The sequence below is a fragment of the Talpa occidentalis genome, unplaced genomic scaffold (assembly GCF_014898055.3).
Source record: "Talpa occidentalis isolate TD23 unplaced genomic scaffold, MPIMG_talOcc4v2.1 talOcc4.16, whole genome shotgun sequence".
In the NCBI taxonomy this organism is placed as follows: domain Eukaryota; kingdom Metazoa; phylum Chordata; class Mammalia; order Eulipotyphla; family Talpidae; genus Talpa; species Talpa occidentalis.
Genome location: NW_023601653.1, coordinates 76,458,204 through 76,483,976, shown reverse-complemented (window position 1 = coordinate 76,483,976; position 25,773 = coordinate 76,458,204). Strand labels below are relative to the sequence as shown.

The window sequence follows — 25,773 nt, the reverse complement described above, 5'->3', positions numbered from 1 at the left end:
CAGCTGCTCTGAGACCCGCAACACTGGGGCGGAGGGTAGAGGTGGCTGGAGATTTGTCTTTGCGGATCCAGCCCGACGCGTGCCTTGAACTCTTTACCGCGCTGGTGTGTGATTCGGTCACAGGCACGGAGGGTCAGGGGTGGGATATTTATCTTCTCTTGCCCTTCTTGCTTGTGCTCTTTTTCCTTTTCTTCCTCCCTCCCTCTCCCTTACCCTCTTCCCTTCTTTTATCTTTCTTTTTTCCTTCTCTCTCCCTCCCCCACTTTTTTTGTTTTTGAGCGGGGTGGGGGGGCTCCTTTCAGCCCTGGGGTGCACCTCTGCCTTCTCTGTGTAACCTCGACCCCCTTCCACCCCGCAGCTGTGCACGGCTTCCTCCGACGCTGTGAATACTCAACTCCTGGTCGAGGGTGACAGGAAGGACTGGGCGCGGGCAGAAACCCTGCAAACCCTTTCCGAGGCCAGCAGAAGCCCAGCGCCCGGGGGGACGGGGTGGGGGCCCCCGCCTGCCCCGCCCCCGCGCTTCCCGCTCCGGGCGCCAGGGGTCGCTCCGCCCACCGGCCTCTTAAAGCGGCTCCCGCTGCGCGCGGCTCGCAGCCCTGCACCGCCGCCCGGGAGGAGCGGAGCCGGGCTGGGGACGCGGAGGGGAGCGTCCCTGCGGGGCAGAGGCGGGGGCCAGGGCTCGAGCTGGGCTGGGGGCCGCGGCTGGGGCTACAAAGACGGGTCTGTGCTTTGCAAGAGACCAGAGCGCCAACCTGCCAGAAGGTCGCGCCCGGTGGACGCCACCCTCAGCGCAGAGCCCGGGACGTCCAGAGAGCAGCGGAGTCCCCGCTCAGACCCCGGGGCGATCCGTCTGGGTAGCCCGGGACCGAGGCGACGCCATCCTTGAGAAAGCAGTCGTCCGGAAAGCTGGCATCCCAGGTCTGTAAGAAACCAGCCGTCCGAGAAGTCGCCGATTTCAGGCACCCGGGATCGTCCTACTGAATCGGAGGGTCACGGAGGGCCACTGGCCCTGAACCGTCGGGAACTGCCTCGGGCGCAACCCACGGGGGAACTTGCACCTTAACTGAAGGTTTGGGGCACCGCACAGCTGAGACGGGAGTGCTCAGGGGCGGGAGTGCTGGGGGTAGCCGTCGGGGGTGGGGGTGAGATCGTCCCAAGTCAGGCCTAAACGCCTCCGGGGTCCGCGGAGAGTCCCGGGCCTCCGCCGCCATTGCGCCCAAGAGTGAGGAAGATCTGCTGGCCCTGGCCGCGTCGCGGCTGAGCCGCCGCAAGCGGGTGGCGGGCGCGGCCGTCGGGGTGGCCATGGTGCTGCTGCTGCTGGTGGCCATCCCGCTGCTGGTGCACAGCTCTCGCGGCCCGGCGCACTACGAGATGCTGGGTCGCTGCCGCATGGTGTGCGACCCGCACGGGCCGCGAGGCCCGGGACCCGACGGCGCGCCCGCCTCCGCGCCCCCATTCCCGCCCGGCGCCAAGGGAGAGGTGGGCCGGCGCGGGAAAGCAGGTCTGCGAGGACCCCCGGGACCGCCAGGTCCCAGGGGGCCTCCGGGAGAGCCAGGCAGGCCAGGTCCCCCAGGTCCTCCAGGCCCAGGCCCCAGCGGGGTGGCCCCCCCTGCGGGGTACGTGCCTCGAATCGCCTTCTACGCGGGCCTGAGGCGGCCACATGAAGGTTATGAGGTGCTGCGCTTCGACGACGTGGTGACCAACGTGGGCAATGCTTATGAAGCAGCCAGCGGCAAGTTCACCTGCCCCATGCCCGGAGTCTACTTCTTTGCTTACCATGTGCTCATGCGCGGTGGCGACGGCACCAGCATGTGGGCCGACCTGATGAAAAACGGACAGGTGAGGCCCCCCCTGCACCCTCCTGCCATCCCCAGATCCCATCGGGTGGTCTTCTAAATCCCCCCTTTTTATTTAACACCGAACCCCTTCCCCAAACAGTGCCACAGAATCCAAGAACCCAGGCTGCCAAGAACTTAGAAATGGCTTCATTTAGCCAAGGAGGAATAAGCGGCTGGAGAAAGGAAAGGACTTGCCCAAGGTCTCAAGGAGCATAAGGAATGGGGTCAGAATGAGAACCAGTGTGCACAACTCAGTGCCTCTGCAGCTGCTACCGCACACTCTTAACTATAACTAAACTTCTTTTGTATTTCACTCTGCCAATTAGCCTCTTTTTCCTGGCCCCACATTGGGGTGTTCTCTCTTCTGGGGCAATCCTCCTTGGTCTTTGGGTTTCTGGGTTGAAAGTCTGGCAAGGGGCCAGTTGCCTGGAGTCTGGACCCTTCTGATTAGAATGAAATCCCCCTCTCAAGCACTGAGCAGTGTTTATGGGGCATTCAGCTTGGATAGTCAAAGAAAGGGAAGGAAACACTCGTTGGTTTGCCAGGCCGCTTAATGCCAGCTAGCCACAGTGTCTTGCCCTCATCTAATCCTGGCTAGGTAGGCAGGGATGGGAAATGGTGTGACAGCTCAGAGCCCAGTCTGGTGGCTTGAAGGAAGGGATTTGGAGAAGGAAAATAGAGGCAAGGGACAGAGCAGAAACCCTGGCCCTTGGCCGGCCCCACACCCTCCCTGGGGACCTCCCCTCTAGGCTCACTCCTTGCTGCGGTGGTCAGAGTGGATGTCACTGCCAATTTGCCATTCATAGAAGGAATGAAAGCCCCACAGGTAGATGTGACCTGAGCCACCCAGACCATAGGAGCTGGGGTTGGGGCAGAGCAGTGAGCTCAGAATGCCCCCCCTCCCAGGGGTGGGATTGGCCACAGCCTGGGGCACCTGGCCTGCTCTGGCGGGCTGTTCCAAGCCTGGGTCCTGCTATGCTATGGCTGCAGCACTCCCCAGCTCCAAGATTGTAGCTGCTGCATTGGGGTCTCCTCCCAGCAGGATCACCCCAGGAATCCTGGGAAAAGAAGTGTGTTTGTGTGCCTGTATGGGCGTGAGATAGCATGTGTGTGTAAGGGAGTGAGAGTGTGTGTGATTTCAGTGTGTCTTGGGGCTGTGGAGTGCAAAGGTGTGAAAACAGAGTTGTCTGTCTGCATATGGCACAGAGTCGCTGTGTATAGTCTATGCGGGTATAGGTGAGGGGTGGAGGGGGGCTGTGGAACCAGAGAGTGTTGCTTTCCGAGGGGCGGGGCCCCAGGGCTCCCACTCTGTATTCTGTAGCGCGGGCGCTGCGGCCCTGGGGACGGTAAATAGTGATTAGAATAATGATGAATAATTAATGAGTTAATAACCAGCCCCCGCGGGACAGGAAGAGGGGGGCTGGGCAGGGGGCTGGCTGCCGGCGGCAACAGCAGCAGCAAGTCCAGAGGGCAGAGGGGGCTCCCTATGGAGCGGAGGCGACCCCCCAGGTCCGTGCACCCGCGAACTCTCCAGGAGGCGGCAAACCCAGCAAGCCAGGGGAGAACGTGTTTTTTTGCACCTTCTCAGGGTCTGCCCCTTGCATGCTGCCAGACACACCTGAGTCCTGTCAGTGGGGGAAGGGAACGCAAGTTTAGGAGGTCAAAGCGGGTTTAGAATCTTAATTATCCTAACAAGCTAATATTTTTTTTTAAAACGGTAATAGATCAAATCCTATGCAGCATTGCCCATGTGCAAGACACTGAACTAATACACTTGGTAGACAACAACTCCTTTAATCCTAACAATGTTGAGATAAGGTTCTATTATTACTTACACTTTATAGCTCAAATTCAGGACCAGAGAAGAGGTGACACTTGCCTAAGTCACACAGCCAGTGAGTGGCAGAGCCTGAGCAGCCCAGCGATCCAGCGTCTGTCCTGGTCTTTCCTCGTCTGTCCTCCGGCCCCTGCAGCCTGTTACCCTCACGCCACCTTCACATGCCCAGGTGCTTCTACTCGGTTCGGCCAGCTCTGCACAAGACTTCAGTGGGTTGTTCCCTCTTCTCCCTCTAGGTCCGGGCCAGCGCCATTGCTCAGGACGCAGACCAGAACTACGACTACGCCAGCAACAGCGTCATCCTGCACCTGGATGTGGGCGATGAAGTCTTCATCAAGCTGGACGGCGGGAAGGTCCACGGCGGTAACACCAACAAGTACAGCACCTTCTCTGGCTTCATCATCTACCCGGACTGAGCCGGGACCCCAGCCCCAGCCCCGGCTTGCCCCGCGCCTGCCTCCGCCTCGACTCCCCTCCTTATCGACGCCTTCAGCTCGCCGGGACCCAAGACCCCACCCCATCCTCTGAGAGCTGACTGTGGGCTCGCCGCCCCTCCCCTCCCCTAGAGGTCTCTTATTGGCCAACTCTTGGTGCTCCTGGGCATTAGTGGCTGCTGAGCAGAGGTTGGGCCATAGCTGGAGCAAAGTGACTTGGGAAGGGACAACCCACACCCTACATGCCTGTGAGAGTGGGAGCAGGAAGGGGAGAGGCCGCAGTCCTCTCTTCTGCAGGCGATTGGGGATCATTTTCATTAGTTGGAGCTAGAGGCACCAAAAGCAGAAGGAAGCCCTGGCGTCTTGGGAGGCAGAGAAAAAGGAGGAGCCCATCGGAGTGAGAACAGAGCGCTTGGGAAGGGGTCGGGCTGGTCCTGTGTTATGAAGACTTTCTCTGGCCACCCCTCTCCTCCCCTCACCTCCATTATCAGGCTCCTGGCTCTGGCTGAGGCAACTTTCCTAAGAACTGGAGGAACCAGTGAATTCTGTCCTAGCCTTTAAAGCTCATTCTGTACAGTCCTTGTTTCATCCCCATCCCAGCTAGGCCCTGGGGCTATAGCTGCTATCGCCTCTTCCAATAAAGGAAATTGGAGAATGTGTGTGCCTCTTAACTTGGTGCACAGAGTGGGGGCAAGTGCCTGACCCTTTTCCTCACTCCTCTCAAGGACTCCCACCCCGCCTGTCACTCCGCCAGAGGCAAAGATTCAGTCATTTCTGGTGAGGTCTGCCTCTGGAGGGGGAAAAGGAGAGTTGCCCAGGGCTTTGCCGGCCTTGTGGCATGAGGGGGCTGTCCGCTTCAGGAAGCTTCTTATACTGTAGGGGGGGAGGTACCAACCACAGTGGCACTAACAGGAAGATTCCAAAGACCTCGGGCTGCTGCTTCTTTCTGCCTGACGTAGGAACAGGTCTACGGGATGAGGGAATAGCTAATGGCTCCTGGAACTGACACTGATTTGGAGGAGCAAGGTCTTCCAGGAGCAGTCCCCAAAGGCCCACATTTGCCTCCTCATAGAGGAGCCTCATAAGAGGCTTTCTGAGGGATGGCGTAGGCCCGAGGGGGATGATTTCTGACTCCCTTCAGGAGAGCTCCAGGTGAGTGGCCTGGGGGACCCTGTGGCCAGGATGGGTCTCTAAAGTGGAGGACACTGCCACCGTGTGGGCACTGGCAGCAGCAGGCCACTGGGTCAGATCAGAAAGAAACAATACATTTTGATACTTTAGAAACTTTATTGAAGGACAAAAGGGTGTCGGCTTCCAGTCAGTGGTTTGGGCCAACAATAAATAAGAGCTAAAAGGAAGGAGCAGGGCAGGGCAGGAGTGGGTGAAGGCAGAGGCCTCATGATGGAGAATCTTGAGGGGCAGCAGAACTGACTGGAATAAAACACTGGCGAGAGAGAAGACCTTGTCAAAGCCTAGTCATCCTGGACTGTAGCCAACCCCGCTGACCCCTGTAGAGGAGTCAAGGTTGCCTGCCCTCCCCCGCCCCCCATTTCCTACTACACCAGGCTTGCTGTGTGGGCACAGCCTGACTGGATGGAAGGCTCACCAGGGCATCTTGCCATTCAAGTAATGTGGCCACGGGGTTGGTGCAGACCCGGCTGGGGCCTGAGGGAGGGGCTCGGCTGGTGTAAAAGGCACACTCGTCATCCAGGCAGATCTCATGGAAGCAGCGGATAGTGGTCAGACAGGCCTTGAGGCGCTGCCTCAGGCCCAGGGTTCTAGGGGCCAGATTGCTGGAGCCTGAGGGCCAAGGCCAGAGGTCAGGACAGGTTCTGGAGTTCTCTATTCCCACCCCCTCTTCATGGGCTAAGTCTATCAGGAGCACAGGACTAGGGTCACAGCTCCTCCATCTTAATGCAGGAAAGCCAAGCTGGGGCAGAGTAGAAAGTGCAGGAAGGAAAGCATGGGCTCACTGGTGCAGGCAGGGGCTCACTCCCAGCAAGACAGGTGAACCTCCTTTGTTCATAACCAACTCCTTACCTGGCTGACCTGTTGGAGGTCTTGGAGACTGGAATGCGTGGTTAGGGGGACTGGTACGAATTGGGTTTTGAGAGGTCAGGCTGGTGGTTGTTGGAGCCCACTGATTGCAGCAGAGCTGTGGGCTGGATTCTGGATTGCTAGGTTTCAGGGAGCAGGCCTCTGACGCCCCAGGCTCTAGCTTAGAGGAGGGCTTTGGGAGTTCAGTCTGCCCCGGAGTGCAGGCCTGAAGGGATCCAGGCTCTACTGGAGGATAGGGTTCTGATTCCTCAGGCTGTTCCTGGGCAGAGGGCTCTGGAATCTCAGACTCCCTTCTGCGGCAGGACTCGGGGGGGTCTGGCTCTGGTACAGGACAGGGCTGAGCCACCTCAGGCTCTGTTCCAGGGCCAGGATGTGGTTCCTCACACTCCTCTAAAAGGCAGGGCTTTGGCAGCCCAGAGTGCTGTAACAGTTCAGGAACATGGAAAGGCCCAGATTTAGGTTCTGGGGCATTCAGAGTTCTAGAAACCTCAGTCAGCATGGGCTGCAGTTCAACCATATCCAGAGGGGCACATTTGTCTGCTGCCAGCCCCTCTACCTCCTGTTGCAAAAGCTGCTGCAGAATATTGATGCGCTGTGGATGGAAGAGCGTGGAAGAAGCCCATTGTGATGTCAAGATGTGGGTTCAGGTCCCTACATACACGTATTCCCAAATGCCCCTCTCTTCCTGTCCCCTTTCTGTGGCCCTTTCACTGCCCATCAGGCATCAAAGCTGTTGTCCCACAGACCCACCTGCATCTTCCGCATCTGAAGGTTGGAAATCCTACCGGAGTGGGGGCTACAAAGAGTTGCCACAGGTGGTTCCCCAGGCCCCTCCTGCAACCTGATGCCACTCTCCTGGTCAAATAACCGTATGGAAATCTGATCCTGCCACATGGAAGGAGAGGAAGTCAGGCTGGGGCAGGAAGACCAGGCTGAGTCCAAGGTCTCTGAGAGGCCTCAGACTTTGGTTAGGCCGGGCAGCAGTGAAACAGAGAACTGGAGAGTAAGGTAGCTTTTCCGGAGAACTTACCCACCGCAGAATGCTAGGCCAAAGGCCAATAGGACAGAGTGAAGGATCTCGGCATGGAGAGACTTCCACTTACCCATGGCACGGAAGACTCTTCAGGGCAAGACTGCGGGGAGAGGCCGCTCAACCCCTGGGCCTGCGACAGAAGTGACATGTCAGCAAGGCACCCGCAGATGGGGCCCAATCTCTCTTGCCTCTGTCATAACTTTCCTTCCTTCCCCAGTCATGGCCTCCCCTAGGACCTCTTACCTGCTGAACTCTGGGTGCTTGTGGGATGGGTGTGAGCTGGGCTTTGGAGTGACTGGCAAGACGCCTCAACACTGAATATGAGATCTGAAGAGAGACAGGGGGCCTGAGCAGGGATAAAACCTAGACCTAGGGACTCCCTGGTGGCGCAGCGGTTGAGCGCTGGGTTGTGTAGCTGCCCGCAGCCTCTGCAGCGCCGGTTCGATCCCCGGCTGCTCCCAGGCCACCGGAGGAGGGTCCCACATGGCGCACAGACCTCTCCTGCCGCCCGCTGCTCCCCTCAGCAGTGTACTTTGGTGCTTCTGCCTGCTGTGCTCCCCGCTCTGGCTCTGGTGAATTCTCTCACCCTCCCGCACTTCTGACTGTACCCAGTGCTTGTATAAATAAATAAATAAATCTTAAAAAAAAAAAAAAAAAAAACCTAGACCTAGCCGGGAGCCCAGCCAGACAGTTCTGCCCTTGCTCAGCCCCCTGAATTTGCAGGTACAAACCCGGGTTGAGGGGCTGGGGGAGGGTACACGCTGAGCCTGTCCAAAGAGTGATGGACGGGAGACGGAAGGTGGCACCGCATGGCCAGGGGAAGGCATCAGGCGGGAGTCTCGGCTGTCCTGTGGAGAGGAACAAGGCCAAAGAGTGGGCCCCTCTGTCTTGTTCTCATTGTAGTAACCAGTGCGATTCCTTCAGGACCTAATGAAAGCATCACCCCCTTCTTGCTCCTCCCTTCCCCATCGCTTTCTAAGTAAGAGCCAAGGTCTTATGCTGGTTTATAAATCCTTGCCCATCTGATCCGCTATCATTCCACCTTCATTGTCGGCCATTCTCCTTCCTCTGCTCACTTGCTGACATCTCTTTTATGCTGATCCTTAAATAAACAAGGTCCCTCCTCAGGGCCTGTGCAGCTTCAATTCTCTTGGCCTAGAACCCCCAGATATCTCCATGGCTGGCTCAGTCACTCAGCATCTTTTGGTAATTACGTAGTCATTTTCTCAGTGAGATTCCCCTGACCAAACTATTTGAAACTGCAGTATCATCCCCCACCCCTTCTACTCCCTGTAATACTTTTTTTAAGCAGAGAACTTATCACCATCTGACATACTATATTATTTTATATGTGTATTTATCTGTTGTCTCCCCCTTCTAGAATGTCAACTTATTTAATGCTCTATATCCAGAACCTAGAACAGTGCTTGGCCTCCAGCAGCTCGTCAAGAAATACATGTGGAGTGAATGAATGAATGAATGCTTTGGTTGACAAGTGTCAGATCTGTCTCACTCTCAACACTGATTTGATGATGATACAAATGACCTATACTGTACTAGGCCCAACACACCTGGTGAACAGAGACCAGTCCCACTTGGAGAGGGCTTGGGCCTATCTAAAGCAGATCCAAACCCAGTTAAAACTCCTGCTGGGGACTGCCAGGTTCTACTCATAATTCTCAGGGCTGACTATAGCTGGGGGATTCCCCCACTACCCCGGCCCCAGGAGGGTCCCATCTCACCCTGGTGTAGGTCATGTCTTTGCTTACTCTTAATGGTACCCGCTGGGCCAGACCGAGGGGTCCCCCTCCTTCATCTGAGTGAGTGACAATTTCATGTTCTCTTCCCGGGAAAGAAGAAGCTAGAAAGAGACAGGAAGTTTGCTATAGAATCTGGAACACCCACCAAAGTCTGCGACAGAGTTTTGCAACCTCCGGAAGAGAATATGCCAGTTTGACAGCCTCCACAGCACCACCAAGGGGCAGGGATCCATCCTGTACCTCCTTAGAATCCTGCACTAGCTCAGTAAATACTTGCTAATCAAAATAGTGTGAGCAGGCTAGGGGTGTGGTGGGGGCTCTTAGGAGTTGAGGACAGAACAATGAACAGTAAATCTTGCAGGAAGTGACAGGGAGAGGGTAGAAATGAAGACCAGCTCCTTTGACACAAGCACAACTGGGCCAACCTCTAGCCTATGAAGGTCTTTTCCCCCAGCCTGCTGAGCTTTCTCTTGTCTTGCTCTCCACTGCAGGCAACACACCTCTCCAGTTCTTTACCCACATTCAGGCACACTTACCAGGCTTGACTGGGGTCTCCAGGAGCAATCCTGAGGCCTGGCTCACTGAGGTCCTGAGGACAATAAGGGCAACAGCTGAGTCACTGAGTACCAAGCATAAGCTGGGCATTATACTAAGTGCTTTACAAACCTCTCAGTTTCCAGAACAACCTCTAAAAATGATGCAAACATTATCCTCATGTGACAGATTAAAGAAAGTGAAGCTTGGAGGTTAAGGCAGGGATGTATGACTGTAAATGATGAGAGTGAGGAATCAACCCAAATCCCATTTATTGCCACAGTCTATGCTCCAGCCACTAAACAAAGGAGACAGAACACTCATCTGTGTCCCCAAACTCCCCCGCCCTCCCCGGTCCCCTTGAAAAAACTGATGTCATACTGAGGTCTGGCTACGAAGGCCTGACTCCTAGTCCAAGGGCTATCTCTGTGTAGTCATGGGCTTCTCCTGGGCTGGTGAGAAGTCCTAAGGCCATTGGAAGGCCCCAGCTCTAAGACTAATCAGACATGTGATCATTCTTTTCTAAATGACCCCCTCTTTCTCACCGACTGCTGACACTTGTCTCTCTTCTTAGGTCCTGGAAACGGGGGTGAGTAGAGGGGTGGAAGGAAGTCCCTGTAGATGGACTCTGACTCTAGGAGATAAAAACTGAGTCAGAGGTGGGCCCAAACCTCAGGTCTTACCTCTGTCTCCACAGAACCCCGCTGTCTACCATTTCCTCGTAAAGCCCAGCTTTGTGCTTGGAAGGAGCACTGAATTTAGTCCCTCAGGGATACTCACAAGTACCTCTGACCTCTGGGGGCACAAGGTCTGGTTGCGGGGGCCTGGTCCCTCCAGCCTAGAGAAGCAGGAAGCCCTGGCAGGGTTCAGTCGGTGCATAGGAGTTCTGGGGGCCAAATATGCAGAGGCCCGGGCACCCTGGGACCCCAAAAGAGGCAGTCAGCACAGGCTCAGAATTCTCTCCTCAGTCCACCCCAGCCTGATCTCATTTCCTGTCTCGTTACCTGGCCTCTCCGGATGCTGCCTCCCTGGCTCTCTCGAATCAGTACTCTCTGGGCCAGACTAGGCTGGCGCCCAAGGTGACAGATCCTTACCCCCTCGCCTGATAGGATGGTGGCCAGGGCTGCTGGGTCAGGCACGAACTCTATGGCCCCTGGAGCCTCTGCAGGGAGAGAGAAGGAAAATGAGAAGGAGCAGGAGAGGGAAGGCTGAGGGGCAGGAGCTGAGTGTAGTCACCCTGAAGTGCAAAGAAAAAGCCAAAGAGCCTTGTTCAATTGAACTCAGTTCACCAAATGTTCCAGTAACTTGATATAACACAATGTGGCAGGCACTGGGGGCGCAGAGATGAGTAAGAGAAAGACCCCCCTCTCAAAAAGCTGTCATCAGCTATAGAGAGGTTACAGACTCAAGCTCAAATACCGGCTTGTTGTAAAAGGTGCTGGAAAGTATCAGACTGCAAAGCAATGGATGGTTACCGAGGGGATCTGAAAGTCTATAGCAAGGATGATATTTTGGTGAAGGAAGACTGCTTCCAGGAGCAAAGAATTTCTAGGAGCAGGGACCAGAGCTCTTCAGCAAGCAGGAGACTAAAACCCCACTGCAAGATGCCATCCTCCCACCCAGTCAAGACTGTATTCTCAGACACAGACTTCTGCCAGCAGGTACCTGTCTGGGGAGCAGGCCCAGGCCCCACACTTTGTCCCCCAGGACTGGGCCTGAGCTCTTCCAAGGGGTTCCGGTGCTGAGTGCTGGCCCCCAATCGCTCGGATTTCTCTGTTTGGTGTGTAGCTTTTGGCCTGGGGTCTGCTGCGTCACGGAGGAAGTGCTGACTACTGAGCTTTCGCACCGGTCTCTGGGGGAGGGGAGGACAAAAAGCTGGGGCTCAGCGTTGGGGTGCACTGTTGATGTGTGCTGCCTCCTGTACCCACTCTCTTCCCCCACCAGGTCCCTCTTACCCTTGGGTCTTGGTTCTCTTGGTCCACCGCGCCGGGCTTGACTGCGGAGAGCGGCGGGCGTCTGTGAGGGCGCACGGGGATCTTGCTAGGGGTGGGGGATCCACCCCGGGGGGCAGAATCCTTTCTGGCTTGGAGGGAGGTCATGTCGGCTACAAGAGAGACAGGGATCAAAGGTCAGCGAGTTCGCGGGCCACGCTCCTAACAACCCTGATATTCCCACACCTCGGCCCAAATGCCAGCGCCCCGACGCCCTCGGCCTCTGCAAGGCCGCTCTTCTGGGTGCACCTCCAGCACCCCGAGCCTGCTAGGGCCCAGCCCCACGAGCGGCCTTTCCTCCCTATGCGCCATCACAGCCCTCGCCCTCCGAGAGCCCCCGCCGCACCGTCTCGGGCACCCCAGGACGGCTCCCACTTCCTTCGTTTTTCCCAGACTCGCCGGGGTCCTGCAGCAGCTACTTCCCCAGTTTGTAAAATACGCGGAGCCTCTGATTGGCCAGTGCGCGCTCCGCGAGGCGCGGGGCACCTGACCCAGCCGTCCAATCGCAGGCCTTGGGGGCGGGGCCCGGGGCGAGGGCGGGGGCGGGGCCCGGGGCGGGGGCGGGGCCGGCCCGCGGCTCCCCGGCCGCGGGGAAACTGACTGGGGCGCCTCCGCCAATCCGAGGCCGGAGCGCGGCGTGACGGGAAACAGGAAGGAGAGGGTCGTTCCGCTGGGGTCCCCGCGCCGCGGCCCTGGCGACTCTGGCGAGGTCGCGGAGCCTGGGCCCTGCCGGGGGCGGTGGAAAGGCCCGGGCGGGCTGCCCGACCCCGCCAGAGCGGGGTTCCCGGCACTCGGGGAGCATCCTCTGCCCACTGTGCCGAAGACCGGGAATTGGTCCCAGGTGGCGCAAGGGGTCAAGACGCAACCTATGAAGCTGTCCGCAGCCTCTGCAGCACGAGTTCGATCCCCAGCAGGCCAGGGAGGCGACCCACATGGCGCTGCAGACGTCTCCTGACTCACCTGCTGCTCCCCTCAGCAGTGTATTTCAGTCAATCTGCCTGTTCTGTTCCCTGCTCTGTCTCTGGTGAATCCTCTCTGGCCTGTACCCCAGCTTTTGTATGAATGAATAAATAAATCTTAAAAAAAAAAAAAAAAGAATTGATCCTAGACGTGGGGGGAGGAGGGAGTAGAGGACTGGGGGAGCTTGAACTGAACCCTAAGACAAATAAAAAAAATAGGTTTTTAAAAAATATTTATTTATTTATTTATACAAGCACTGGGTACAGTCAGAAGCGCGGGAGGGTGAGAGAATCCACCAGAGCCAGAGCGGGGAGCAGAGCAGGCAGAAGGACCGAAGTACACTGCTGAGGGGAGCAGCGGGCGGCAGGAGAGGTCTGCGCGCCATGGGGGACCCTCCTCCAGTGTCCGGGGAGGAGCCAGTGTCCGGGGAGGAGCCAGTGTCCGGGGAGGAGCCAGGGATCGAACCGGCGCTGCAGAGGCTGCAGGCAGCTTCTCAACCCAGCGCTCAACCGCTGCGCCACCAGGGAAGGCCCTAAAAAGAATAGTTTTTTCACCCCTGCCTCAGATTGTGGTGAGGTGTTACCGTTTCACAGATAGGAAATAAGATTCAACAGTGTTGTGAACCCATTCAATACACAGGCCTGGGGGATTGGGAGCCCGGTCTCACCTGTTGTTGTTTTTTTTGGCAGACAGGGGTGTGAAATTGCGGGGGACCTAGAGTACCCCACGTAGAGTGAGGTGGTTACCTCTCTTGGGGCCTGGGAAATGTGCTGAGGCTTCATAGGCTATTATGACGCAAATAGTGCACTAGCTGTCTACAAAAAGAACCTAGCTCAATTTTAAAATACATCATTCCTTTAAAAACGCTAATCATCTGAGCCTTCAACAAGTGGCTCTTGCCTTGATGTTGATAGCTACTAACAGATTAGTGTTTCCTTAAGGTGGGGTGGCTGTGGCAATTTCTTAAAATAAAGCAATAATGAAGTTTGCCTCATGGGCTGACTCTTCCTTTTATGAAAGCTTTCCCTGTAGCACATGGTGCTGTTTCATAGCATTTTAGCCACAGTATAACTTCTTTCAAAGTTGGTGCTACTTTGCATCTAGGTTTTAAGTAATATGCTAACATGGCGTGCAGACCTCTCCTGCCGCCCGCTGCTCCCCTCGGCAGTGTACCTCGGTCCTTCTGCCTGCTCTGTTCCCCGCTCTGGCTCTGGTGAATTCTCTCACCCTCCCGCGCTTCTGACTGTGCCTGTATAAATAAATAAATCTTTTAAAAAAAAAAAAAAAAACAAAGTTGGTGCTACTTTGCATCTAGGTTTTATGTAATATGCTAAATACTTTGTTGTCATTCAACAATGTTCACATCTTCACCAGGAGTAAATTCCATCTTAAGAAACCACTTTTTTGCTCGTCCATAAGAAGGAACTCCCTGTCCATTAAGTTTATCATGAGATTGCAGCAAATCAGGCTCCACTTCTATTTCTAGTTCGCTTGCGATTTCCACCTCCTCCACTGAAGTCTTGAATTCCTCAAGGTCTGGCTTCAGAGGGTTGGAATCAACTTTCAAACTCCTGGTAATGTTGCTATTTTGACCTCCCATGGTCACACATTTTCTTTATGTCATCTATTTACTGTAGAATTTACTTTTCCCAGATTCATCAGAGGAATCACTATCTATGGTAGCTATAGCCTTATGAATGTATTTCTCATCTAATAAGACTTGAAAGTAAAAATTACTCCTTGATGCATGGGCTGCAGAACAGATGTTGTGCCAGTGGCATTCATTAATATCCATCAGTATTCTTGGGGATCAGAGGTATTGTCAATGACCAATAATATTTTATTTTATTTTATTATTTTTGTGTGTGTGTGTGGGACCCTCGCCAACTGCCGGAGATCGAATCAGCGCTGCAGAGGCTGCAGGTAGCCGCGCAACCGCTGCACCACCAAGGGAGGCCCAATGACCAATAATATTTTAAAAGGAAACTTTTTATCCCCCTGAGCAATAGATGGGCTTAAAATACATTCTGTAAGTCATGTTATAAATAGGTGTGCTGTTATACAGGTTTTGTTAAGCACCCCGATTCTTTTCTTAAACTTCATGAACTAACTTCTGCTTGCTTCCAACTTTTCTTCTGCAGTTTCCTTGTCTCTCAGTTTCCTTGCCTTCACAGAATTGAAGAGAGTTGGGACATAAATCTGGATTAGGCTTTACCTAAAGGGGATGTTGAAGCTGCTTTGATCTATCCAGGCCGTTAAGACTTTGTCCAGATCAGCAATAAGGCTGTCCACTTTCTTATCATTCATGTGTTCACTGGTGCAGCACTTTTAGTTTCCTTCTAGAACTTTTCCTTTGCATTAACAACTTAGCTAGCTGGTGAAAGAGACTTAGCTATCTATCAGACTGTCTTGGTTTTTGACACATCTTCTTTACTAAACTTAATCATTCTAGCTGTTGATTTAAAGTGTGACATCTACGATTCTTCCTTTCACTTGAAAACTTAGAGGCCACTTCAGGGTTGTTCATTGGCTTGCTCTCAATATTGTTGTATCTCAAGGAACAGGGAGACCTGAGGACAGGGAGAGACAGGAGAATAGCTGGTGTAGAACACACACATTTATTGTTTGCTGTCATGTAGGTGTGGTTCATGGTGCCCTAAAACAGTTACAATAGTAACATCAAATATTATTGATCACAGATCACAATAACAGATATAATAATAACGAAAAGGTTTGGAATATGCTGTAACCAAAATGTGACAGACACCTGCTATTGGAAAATGGCACCAATAGACTTGCTTGACACAGGATTATCACAAACCTATTTGTTAAAAAAAGAAACAAAACACCAGTGATATCTGTGAAGCACAACAAAGTGAAGCACAATAAAACAAGGTATGGGCATTCCTGGTGGCACAAGAGGTTAAGACGCAACCTATGAAGCTAACTGTAGACACTGCAGCACGAGTTCGATCCCCAGCCAGGGAGGTACCCACATGGTGCAGCAGACCTCTCCTGTCTCCCCCGCTATTCCCCCTCAGTAGTGTATTTCAGACTATCTGCCTGTTCTGTTCCCCACTCTGTCTCTGGTGAATCCTCTTACCCCTCACACCTCTGGCCTGTACCCCAGTTCTTGTATACATAAATAAATAAATCTTTAAAAAAAATAAAACAAGTTATGTCTGCACAGGACTTACGGATTTCCATCTGTGGTCCCTGTTTCATAAATTGGAAACCTATTCCTCATTCTGATCACCTGCCACCCTCTTTTAAAAATACTGTGCATGGTCAGGCCTATCCATATAATGCAGGATAATTACCCCATCTCAAGGTCCTTAATCAAAGGACCTTGCAAAGTTCTAGGGCCTCCCTGGTGGCCTAGGAGTTAAGGATCAGCACTATCAACCCCCGAGGCCTGAATTCTATCCTCCATCAGGGAGCTAACCCACAAGGCACAGCAGACCTCTCTTGACTCGCCCTCTGCTCCCCTCTACAGTGTATTTCAGTAGATCTACTTGTTTTGCTCCCCACTCTGTCTCTGGTGAGTCCTCTCTCACACACCCTCACCTCTGGCCTTACCCCAGTTCTTCTATGCATAAAATAAAAATAAATAAATATTTACGAGAAAAACAAAATCTGCAAAGTTCTTTTTGCCATATAAGGTAAATTCAGAGGCTCAGGAAATTAAGATATGGACATCTATGTGGGGAGGAAGATTTTTCAGCCTCCTACAGGATGTTTGTATGTTTTAATTTGCTTGAATGTCATCGCCATATGATTCTGTTTTTAGTTTCTTCCAGTCAACTCTGCTTCTAGGATCCATCTAATTGCTACATATAATAAAGTTTTTATCTTACAATAGTTGCATAGGATTCCATTGTAGGTATCCATCATACTATTTATTTTCCACTTCTACAAACAATGCTAGAGAATTATCTTCTTACATGGTCCCCTGTGAACTTGTTGAAGAACTTTTCCACTATATATATCCAGGAGTGGACTTTCTGGGTCAGGAGACATGCATACTTTACTAAATATCATCAAAATATTTTTTCAGAAGGTTTGTAGCTATTTATACTCTCAGTAATATTAGTTAAAAGTTCTTATATCTATCCTCTCCAACACTGATATTATACCACTTTCTAATTTTTTATAATTTTATTTTAAGTGTACTCCTGATAATATTAAATTGCATTTCTCTGATTACCAGTTGTTTTGAGTGGCACTTTATATTCTTTTTACCCAATAGATCTTCCTGCTCTCTGAAATGCCTACTCACATTCTTTGTGCATTTTTTCCTATTAGTGTTCCTCTCTATTCTTGTTGATTTATAAGATCTTGCTGCATATTAATTCCATTTCCACTTTAGACATTGCAAATATTACCCTTTGGTCTTTGAGGAATATGATTGATTTTCTATCTGGCAACCTTAATGAACTCTTGGTTTTCCTAGCTTGCCTATTGATTCTGTTGGGTTTTCTATAGAGATAATTATTTTTTTTTTGCAAATAAAAACAGTTTTACATATTCCTTTTCAGTTTTTATACTTATTGGTTTTTTATTATTCATATTTTGTTTGGTTTGGTTTGGTTTTCAGTGTATAGAATTTCCAATATTATATTAAACAGTAGTAGTGTCAGGGGCAACCTTCACTTGTGGAAAAGCACTGAAAATTTCTCCAAAGAGTAAATCCTGGGCCTCCCTGGTGGCCAGGGATTAAGGCTCAGTGCTACCACAGCAAAGGTCTACCCCAACGGGCCTGAGTTCAATCCCTGGCCAGGGAGCTTACCCACATGGGCCAGCAGACCTCTTCTGTTTAGCTTGCTGCTCCCCTTAGCAGTGTATTCAGTAGGTCTGCCACTCTGTCTCTGGTGAATCCTCTCACCACCATCACCCCCACCCCACATCTCTGGCCTATATCCCAGTTCTTCTACACATAAATAAATAAAATCTTTTTGTAAAAAAACAAAGAGTAACTCCCCCCGACTTTTACCATGTTTTTGTAAATAATCTCAAACTCACAGAAATTTTGCATACTAGTACAAAGAACTTTTTTTCTCAACCATTTACATGTAAGTTGCCAAATCTCTCCCCAAATACCTTAGTGTGTATTTCATGCTAACAAAGCATAACACAACAAAACACAACGCAGCCATCAACATCAGGAAAAGAACAGTGATACATTCCTACTATCTAGCCCTCAAACCTTAGTCAAGTCTCTCCATTTTTCCAAGTTTATAAAAAAAGGATACAGCATCTGCCACCACTAGTCTTCCTTCAGTTCCTCCAAGACTGCAAGATCTTTCTGGACTTTTAGTTCTTCCCCCAAGAGGACTGACTCCTCAACTGACTCCTCAACTCCTCAACTTCAGCAACGAGTCCAGCCTCCAAAGTCAGGCCACTTAGGTTAGAACACCATCTCCTCCTTACTAACCATATAACCTTGAACAAGTTGCTTCCCCTATAAACTTTCTCATCTATAAAGTGGGGATATAATTATTATATAATTATACACATAATAATTACATACATCTCAGAATTTGCTCTGAGGATCCAGTGAATAAATTCTTTTATTTATATTTATTTTTTTTGAAGATTTATTTATTTATTTATACAAGCACTGGGTACAGTCATAAGCGCGGAGGGTGAGAGAATTCACCTGAGCCAGAGCGGGGAGCAGAACAGGCAGAAGGACCGAAGTACACTGCTGAGGGGAGCAGCGGGCGACAGGAGAGGCCTGCGCGCCATGTGGGACCCTCCAACAGGTGGCCGGGAGCAGCCGGGGATCAAACCCGCGCTGCAGAGGCTGCGGGCAGCTTTGCAACCCAGCACTCAACCGCTATGCCACCGGGGAGGCCCAAATTCTTTTATTTTTTAAAGATTTATTTTTATTTATTTATACATACAAGAATGGGGTGTAGGCCAGAGGTGCAGGGGGTGAGAGGATTCGCTGGAGACAGAATGGGGAACAGAACAGGCAGATTGACTGAAATACACTGCTGAGGGGAGCAGCAGGTGAGACCGGAGAGATCTGCTGCACCATGTGGGTAGCTCCCTGGCCAGGGACAGAACTCAGGCCACTGTGGCTGGTGATAGCTTGATAGCACTGAGACTTTTACCCCTGTGCCACCAGGGAGGCCCCAGTGAATAAATTCTTCAATTAATTTAGGGCCCAGTAGCTAGTCAGCACTCAAGAAATGCTAGCTACATTTATTTTTTACTATTAAGAAGATTTTACTTTCCCTCTCACTTCTTCAGAAAGATCTCTGTTACTTCCTGTACTATTAGTCTCACAGTGTTTTCTTCTTTTCCTTATTTCACTTCCAATTTTCCAATTAAATATTTAATTGTTGGCTTACTTGTGTGATCTGGCTTTTCCACTGAACTGTAACCTGTATGAAAATACTGTGGGGCCTCCCAGGTGGTACAAGGGGTTAAGTCTCAGCACTATGAAACTCTCCGCAGCCACTGCAGCACGAGTACGATCCCCAGTCAGGGAGGTGACCCACATGGTGCAGCAGACCTCTCCTGTCTCACCCACTGCTCCCCTCAGCAGTGTATTTCAGTAGATCCACCTGTTCTGCTCCCCACTCTGTCTCTGGTGAATCCTCTCACCACTCTACCCCCACACCTCTGGCCAGTTCTTTTATGCACAAATAAATCTTTTAAAAAATTGAAAAAAAGAAAACACTGTATGTTCTGGGATCCCCTCCCTCATCTAGCAGGCAAGAGAGCAAAGCCACCTGCCTGGGTTTAACATCAGAACAGCCTTACCCTAGTCTGTGAAGCAGCCACGAGGACCCCAGGCTGTGAGTAAAAGCATCTTTCAGCCTCTACTAATGACCCTGGAGTTAGCAAGAAGCAAAAGAAATTAAGAAAATAATTCCATTTATAATTGCTTCAAAAAGAATTAAATACCTCAGAATCAACCTGATAAAGGAGGTAAAATACCTATACGATAAGAACTATAGATGTTGTTACTAGAGGACTTACATAATGACATGAGGAGATGGAAGGGTATTCCATGCTTCATGGATGGGGAGAATCAATCTAACCAAAATGACTATACTGCCTAAAGCAATATGTACATTTAATGCAATCCCCATCAAAATACTAGCAATATTTTTCAAAGAAACTGAACAAAAAATATTGACAATTATGTGGAACCACTAAAGGTCTCAAATTGCTAAAACAACATTGAAGGGAAAAGGAGAGAAACAAAGGTATCACATTACCTGATTTCAAACTTACAATAAAGCACAGTATTAAAAACAGTATGGCATTGGCACAAAAATAGGTATGCGAATCAATGGAATAGAATCAAGAGCCCATAAATAAATCCATGTACATATCACCATCTAATCTATGATAAAGCAGTGATGACCATAATATGGGGAGAAGATGGTCCCTGTAATAAATGGTGCTGGGCCTCCCTGGTAGTGCAAGGGGTTAGCACCGCACTATGAGGCGGTCCACAGGCTCTGCAGCACAGAGTTCGGGTTCAATCTGCTGGCTGGCCAGAGCGCATCCTACATGGTGCAGCAGACCTCTCCTGACTCGCCTGATGCTCCCCTCGGCAGTGTATTTTCGTCCATCTGCCTGTTCTGCTTCCTGCTCTGTCTCTGGTGAGTCCTCTCACCATCCACACCTCTGGCCTGTATTCCAGTTCTTGTATGCATAAATAAATAAACCTTAAAAAAATAAATAAATGGTGCTGGGAAAATTGGAAATTCATACATAAATGAAGTTGGGTTGCTGACTCCACGCACAAAAGTAAACTCCAAATGATTAAATATTTAGACTTAAGACAATGAAATACATAGAAGAAAACACTGGCAACACATTCCACATCAACATTAAAGATATTTTTGGTGATTCTATTCCTACTACAAGGGAATTAAAAACAAAAATAAGCAATTGGGATTACCTCAAGTTAAAAAACTTCTACACAGTGAAAAAAAAATAGAAGACAATCAAATAAATAACTTATCGAATAAAAGGAAATATTTACACAATATATAACTAATAAGGGATTAATCTCCAAGATAAATAAAAACTTGCACAATTCAACAATTCTAAAATATATTCCAATTAATAAATGGGAAGCAGATATGAACAGACAAATCACCAAAGAGGATATTCTGAAGGCCAAAACACATATCATCTTCAGTTCTAATAAGAGAGAAGCGGGGTGAAGTTACAATAAACTACCATCTCACCCATGAAAACAGCATATATTAAAAAGACCCCCAGGGCCTCCCTGGTGGCCCAAGGGGTTAAGATGCAACCTGTGAAGCTATCTGCAGCCACCACAGCACGAGTTCAATCCTTGGCCGGGGGCTACCCACACGGAGCAGCAGACCTCTCCTGACCTGCCCACTGCTCCCCTCAGCAGTGTATTTCAGTCAATCTGCCTGTTCTGCTCCCCACTCTGTCTCTGGTGAATCCTCTCACCCCCCCACACCTCTGACCTGTATCCCAGTTCGCGTATGCATAAATTAATAAAGCTTAAAAAAAAAAACCCAACAAGCAAAAAGTGTTGGAGAGAATGTGGAGGAAAAGGAACCTTATCACTTTGTTGGTAAGAATGTAAACTGGTGCCACCATTGCGGAAAACAATCTGGATTTACCTTAAAATTTTTTTTAAATGGAAATACCATACCACCCAGCAATCCCACTCTTGGGCATATATCCATGGAACATGAAACCATGTACAAAAAACCCCATCTATCCCACAATGTTTACAGCATTATTATTTATGATAACTAGGGCATGGAAGCAGCCTGAATGTCTTTTGACCACTGATTGTATCAAGAAGTTGTGGTCTATGCACACCATGGAGTATTATATAACCACAATGAAGAATGAGATGCAGTTATTTTCAACAAAATGGAGCAAATTTGAGAGAGTTATATGCAGCAAAATAAGTCAGAATGATAAAAACAAATACCAGACATTTACATAGCAGACAATTAGGTAGCATAAAATACCTTCAAAAATCAGTGGGCATCAAAAAACACCCTGAGGTCTCTGAGGTTAAGAGGGAAGTTAAGAAGTAGAATGAACAGAAATGGGAGCAGGTATAAGACAGGGGTATAAGATGAGTTCCAATTCGGGCACAAGGTCTTAGTGGTGCCCTCTTGTAGGGTAGGGGGTCCAGTAGGAAGAACATGACCACCAATGGTGGGGAGGGAGATAAGGAACTCTGTTTTGGACATGCTGAGTTTGAGGGGACACCACCAGGCAACTGGACATTCATGGGGAATTGAATTTGAGGAGGAATGAATAGAGAGTCAGAAAACATAAACAACTACACAGGCATCATGGAAGCTGAGATGGCAGGAGTCAGAAAAGAGATCACTGGAGACAAGGGGGGAAACTTGAATTTTCTTCCCACAAGCACCCCCACCTCCACAGACAAAATGCGCTGGAGAAAGTTCTCTTGACAGTGGTTTTATTTCATTCAAAAGTGAAGCTCAGACACTAGCCCACCCCAAGTAGTCCGCAGCAGGAGTACTTGCCCTGGGGACCACCAGCCTCTTACCAGGACAAGAAAAGGGGCACAAATGGGTCATGTTTATATTTAGGGGAGGGAGGGGCCAGCTACAGCTGACTGGGTAGGGCTTGGCCACTAGCCACAGTATGGGTGACTGTTGCCATCCCCTAGACACATGCAGAAGGAGAGGAGACTAACTAAGGCCTGGCATTAGGGTTTGGGCTTAGAGAAGGTCTAGGGCAGGATCTGGGAGCTCTGGACCAAAGGGTTCAGTAGCTGTGAGTAGAAGACTTGTCCAGTTCACTGTGCTGCTCCTTCTGGGACTCAGTGACCACTTGCTGTGGAAAAGACATGGGGGTGGGATGGGGGGCACAACCCATTCAGCACCACCCTCCTTTTGAGCTTTTTTGGGGCATGTGCCCCCTCCCTGACATAATCAGCTGAGGTTGAGTCTATCCACCCACCTTGATCGCTCACCCTGCCTCCCTCCTACCCCAGAGCAACCAACCCACAAAGCCCTAGGATCAGCTGCAGGGTGTGGCTCAGAAACAACATGGGGAATGATGGGGCTCTGGGGTCAAGTGGCCCATCTCACCTCCCCATCCCGGGTCTCGATGGTCCTGATCAGAACCATCTTCCTGCTGTTGCTGTCATGGGGAGGCTCCATCTCAGGCACTGGAAAAGGCAGGAGGAGGGGTAGAAGGGAGGAGGTTTGGAATTTCTCTCTTTCATACCCTCCCTCACTTCTGCGAGGGGAGGGCAGGAGGAGGGTGTGAGGAGCAGAGGAGAGCGCAGACCAGCGCTTGCAGATCCCTGACACCGCCAGCCTCTCCGCAGAGCCCTGGGAAGAGGCTGATCAGGGCAGAGTGCACAAGGGGAGCCACAGGGTGGGAACCAGGAGTGGGAGACTCACCAGTCCTCTTTATACTCAAAGATGAAAAGGAATGGACTGGCACGGAGATCCTGGGGGCGGAGCAAGTGATCAGCTACCCTGCCCAGGCCCCAGGCCTTCCCTGCACACCCACCCCCAGTCCCCCCACTGTCCAGCCCTGCCCCTCACCGGCTCTCCTCGCCTTCCAGCAGCTTCCGGTAGGTGGCGATCTCTATGTCCAGGGCCATCTTGACGTTGAGGAGCTCCTGGTACTCGCGGAGGTGCCTGGCCATCTCCTCCTTCAGCTGACGGAGCTCCTCTTCCAGCCTCGCGGCGCCCGCCTGGTACCCGCCGGCCTCCAGGGCAAACTGCTCCTCCAGCTCCCGCAGCTGCCTGAGCAGAGCTTCGTTCTGGGGGGTGGTAAGAGGTCAGGGGGGCACAGCTTGGCTGCCCGCCCTCCAGGGGCGGGCACGCAGCCTGGCACTCACCGTGCCGCGAAGCCCGTCCACCTCGCACGTCAGGCTCTGGATCTGGCGTCGGGACTCGTTCATCTCCTGCTTGGCCTGGCGCAGGGCCTCGTGGTTCCGGTTGGCGGCGTCCGACAGGTCCGCGTACTGCGGGGCGGGCAGCGCCGGTGTGAAGAGCCCGCGCGCCCCCCCAGCCCCAGGGCCCCCCAGCCCCCAGGGCCCTGTCCCTCCCGGCGCCCCCGGGGCCGCCCTGGTCTCGAACCTTGGACTTGTACCACTCCTCTGCCTCCTGGAGGTTCTTCACCGCGATGCTCTCGTACTGCGCGCGGATGTCCCTCAGCGCCGCCGTCAGCTCGGGCTTCACGGTCGCCTCCATCTCGACCTGCTGCATCTGCTGGCTCTCCACGCTCACCTGCAGGTCTCTCAGCTCCTGAGGCCCGGGCCGCGGAGGTCGAGTGGGCGGCGAGGACCCCGCCCGCGCCGCGCGGTCGGCGCAGAGAAGGAGAGAAACGGCCGAGTGAACAGACGGGGGCGCCATGGAGCGCGGCGCGCGGGCCGCGTCCCGGCCGGGCTGGCCCCCCGCGCGCGGTCCGGCTCCCGGGGTGCAGCTCCGCGGCTCGCCGCCAGGTGGCGCAGGGGTGGGAGTTACCCCACCTGTAGAGGGGGGCTGTGGGGCTGTCTCTGGCAAACCCCACGTCTTTCCCCAGGAATCCTACGTTCCACCCGCCATCTCCTCCAGACCTCGTGTCCCCGCTCCAGCGAGCCCCCCCGGCGCCGGAGCCTCCCCTGACCCCCGGCCCCCCACCTCCTCGTGAAGTTTCTTGAGGAACTCAATCTCATCCATCAGAGACTCGATCTTGCGCTCGAGCTCCAGGCGGGACAGGGTGGCGTCGTCCACGTCCTTCGTGGGGTGGCACAGGGGTGAACGGCAGGGAGGGGCTGCTGAGGCCGAGGAGGGGCCAGGCCCTCCTCGCCACCTCGGGAGATTTCTGGGCGCCCACCCCCCCCCCGCGCCCACAAATGCCCCCGGGACGCGCAGGCCAGGGGGTGGGGCGGGGCGGAGGCGGGGTGCCCCTTGGGGCCCGCGCCCACCTTGCGGAAGAACACGAGGTTGTGCTCTGCCTCCTCCCGCTTGCGCGTCTCCTCCTCCAGCCTGGAGGGAAGAAGGGGCCGGGACTGAGCTGCCAGGTCGCCGCTCGGCCCTCAGACGGCGCCCCCCACGATGGTGCTCCTGCGGGGACTCTGAGGGGGGTCTGCGGGCTGCCTGGCGGGTTGGTCATTTCTCTCTCTGTCTCCCTGAGACCAGGCCTGTCTGCACCCGGGGGAGGCGTGGAAGCCCCCCCTTCACCTCTCCAGGGGCGCAGCGCCGCGGGGAGGGGGGCCGCGAGGCCGAGGGTGAGGATGCTGCCAGGGCGCGCCCGGGGTGCCACTCCCTCGGGCGGCTGGAGGGGGGGCGGGGAAGGGCGGGAGGAGCAGCCGCCCCGACGGCCGCCGCCGGCCCCCTGACCTCTGCTTGAGCGCCGCCAGGTCCTCCGCCAGCCCGTCGCGCTCCACCTGCACCCGGTCGCGCTCGCGGCCCAGCAGCTCCAGCTCCCTCCGCAGCTCGCGCAGCTCCTGCTGGCACAGCTGGTCGGCGCGCGCCGGCTCCTGGCCCCGGGCCTGGCTCAGCTCCCCGCGCAGGGCCGCGTTCTGCTGCTCCAGGAAGCGCACCTTCTCGATGAAGTTGGCGAAGCGGTCGTTGAGCTCCTGCAGCTCCTGCTTCTCGTTGCTGCGCGTGGCCAGGAACTCCTGGTTGAGAGCCTCGGCCATGGAGAAGTCCAGGCGCTCCGAGGGCAGGCGCAGGAGAGACCCCGCGCCCGCCCGGGGCCCGCGGAAGCTGCCCAGGCGCACGGAGGAGCCGGGCGACGCCGAGCCCAGCAGGCGGCCGCCGGAGAAGCGGGAGCCGGACGAGTACGAGAAGGCCCCGGGGGACAGAGAGGGCGGCGGCCCGAAGGTGCGGCGGTACGAGGTGGAAGAAACGCTGGCCCGGAGGCCCGACGGGTGGCTCATGGCGGCCGAGGATGGGAGTCGCCGCAGGCCGAGCAGGTCCGGATGCTGGGAAGGAGCCTCGGGCCGCGGCGAGGCAGCTTTATGGCCCTGCGGGCTCAGGGGGGCCACGGGCAGCTCCTCCCACTGGCCTGACTGCGGGCTATGTGGGGAGGGGGATGCCACACCCCTGCGGAGAAGAGGGCGCTCCGCACCCTCCCTCCCGGCTGGCGCCCTGCCCACTCGGTTCCCCCTGTTGCTGGCTGGGAAGGAAGCAGGAGTGGCAGCCACGGCGGGCGGGGGGCGGTTGGGGAGTCAGCGCCCCCCAGCCAGCAGGCGGAGCGGGTGCCTAGAGGGGGCCTACCTTGAGCTGGGGTAGGCCCTGCTTGAAGGAGGTGGCACAATTTGGGGACTAGGAGGACTGGGGTGAAAGGGCAGGCTTCTGGCTCCACGGAGGAGGGGTCCAGGT

General features: G+C 53.3%; 3 protein-coding genes across 3 annotated transcripts; 1 reads left to right on the top strand and 2 right to left on the bottom strand.

Moving 5' to 3' along the window:
• The first annotated feature begins 1,302 nt into the window (after positions 1-1,302).
• Positions 1,303-4,828, top strand: C1QL4 (complement C1q like 4). The gene is made up of 2 exons (XM_037515361.2): positions 1,303-1,839; positions 3,912-4,828. Exons 1-2 carry the CDS (start codon positions 1,303-1,305, stop codon positions 4,089-4,091), a joined length of 717 nt encoding a protein of 238 aa, XP_037371258.1. The 3' UTR covers positions 4,092-4,828.
• Positions 4,829-5,323: 495 nt separating this feature from the next.
• TROAP (trophinin associated protein) lies at positions 5,324-11,930 on the bottom strand. Its single transcript, XM_054696596.1, has 15 exons — positions 11,832-11,930; positions 11,450-11,598; positions 11,160-11,346; positions 10,499-10,656; positions 10,275-10,412; positions 10,040-10,128; positions 9,497-9,549; positions 8,970-9,061; positions 7,932-8,048; positions 7,444-7,527; positions 7,271-7,330; positions 6,918-7,052; positions 6,150-6,759; positions 5,716-5,909; positions 5,324-5,553 (listed from the first exon to the last, which is right to left on the bottom strand). Exons 2-15 carry the CDS (start codon positions 11,591-11,593, stop codon positions 5,506-5,508), a joined length of 2,109 nt encoding a protein of 702 aa, XP_054552571.1. The 5' UTR covers positions 11,594-11,598; positions 11,832-11,930; the 3' UTR covers positions 5,324-5,505.
• A 9,960-nt stretch (positions 11,931-21,890) lies between these two features.
• PRPH (peripherin) lies at positions 21,891-25,340 on the bottom strand. Its single transcript, XM_037514677.2, has 9 exons — positions 24,787-25,340; positions 24,372-24,432; positions 24,085-24,180; positions 23,542-23,709; positions 23,301-23,426; positions 23,002-23,222; positions 22,855-22,904; positions 22,537-22,616; positions 21,891-22,279 (listed from the first exon to the last, which is right to left on the bottom strand). The coding sequence occupies exons 1-9, from the start codon at positions 25,326-25,328 to the stop codon at positions 22,211-22,213; spliced, it is 1,413 nt and encodes a 470-aa protein (XP_037370574.1). The 5' UTR covers positions 25,329-25,340; the 3' UTR covers positions 21,891-22,210.
• Between the last annotated feature and the right edge of the window lie 433 nt (positions 25,341-25,773).

Bases quoted from the DNA above. Each gene is read 5' to 3' on its own strand.
- C1QL4 (XM_037515361.2), top strand. From the start codon at position 1,303: ATGGTGCTGCTGCTGCTGGTGGCCATCCCGCTGCTGGTGCACAGCTCT. The intron at 1,840-3,911 runs GTGAGGCCCCCC...TTCTCCCTCTAG, and splicing joins ACCTGATGAAAAACGGACAG to GTCCGGGCCAGCGCCATTGC.
- TROAP (XM_054696596.1), bottom strand. From the start codon at position 11,593: ATGACCTCCCTCCAAGCCAGAAAGGATTCTGCCCCCCGGGGTGGATCC. The intron at 10,413-10,498 runs GTAACGAGACAG...TTGGGGTCCCAG, and splicing joins GCAGCATCCGGAGAGGCCAG to GGTGCCCGGGCCTCTGCATA. The intron at 7,053-7,270 runs GTAAGTGGAAGT...TCCATGTGGCAG, and splicing joins AAGAGTCTTCCGTGCCATGG to GATCAGATTTCCATACGGTT.
- PRPH (XM_037514677.2), bottom strand. From the start codon at position 25,328: ATGAGCCACCCGTCGGGCCTCCGGGCCAGCGTTTCTTCCACCTCGTAC. The intron at 24,433-24,786 runs GTCAGGGGGCCG...TCTTCCCTCCAG, and splicing joins CTGGCGGCGCTCAAGCAGAG to GCTGGAGGAGGAGACGCGCA. The intron at 22,905-23,001 runs GTGAGGGGCAGG...CTCCGCCCCCAG, and splicing joins CTGGAAGGCGAGGAGAGCCG to GATCTCCGTGCCAGTCCATT.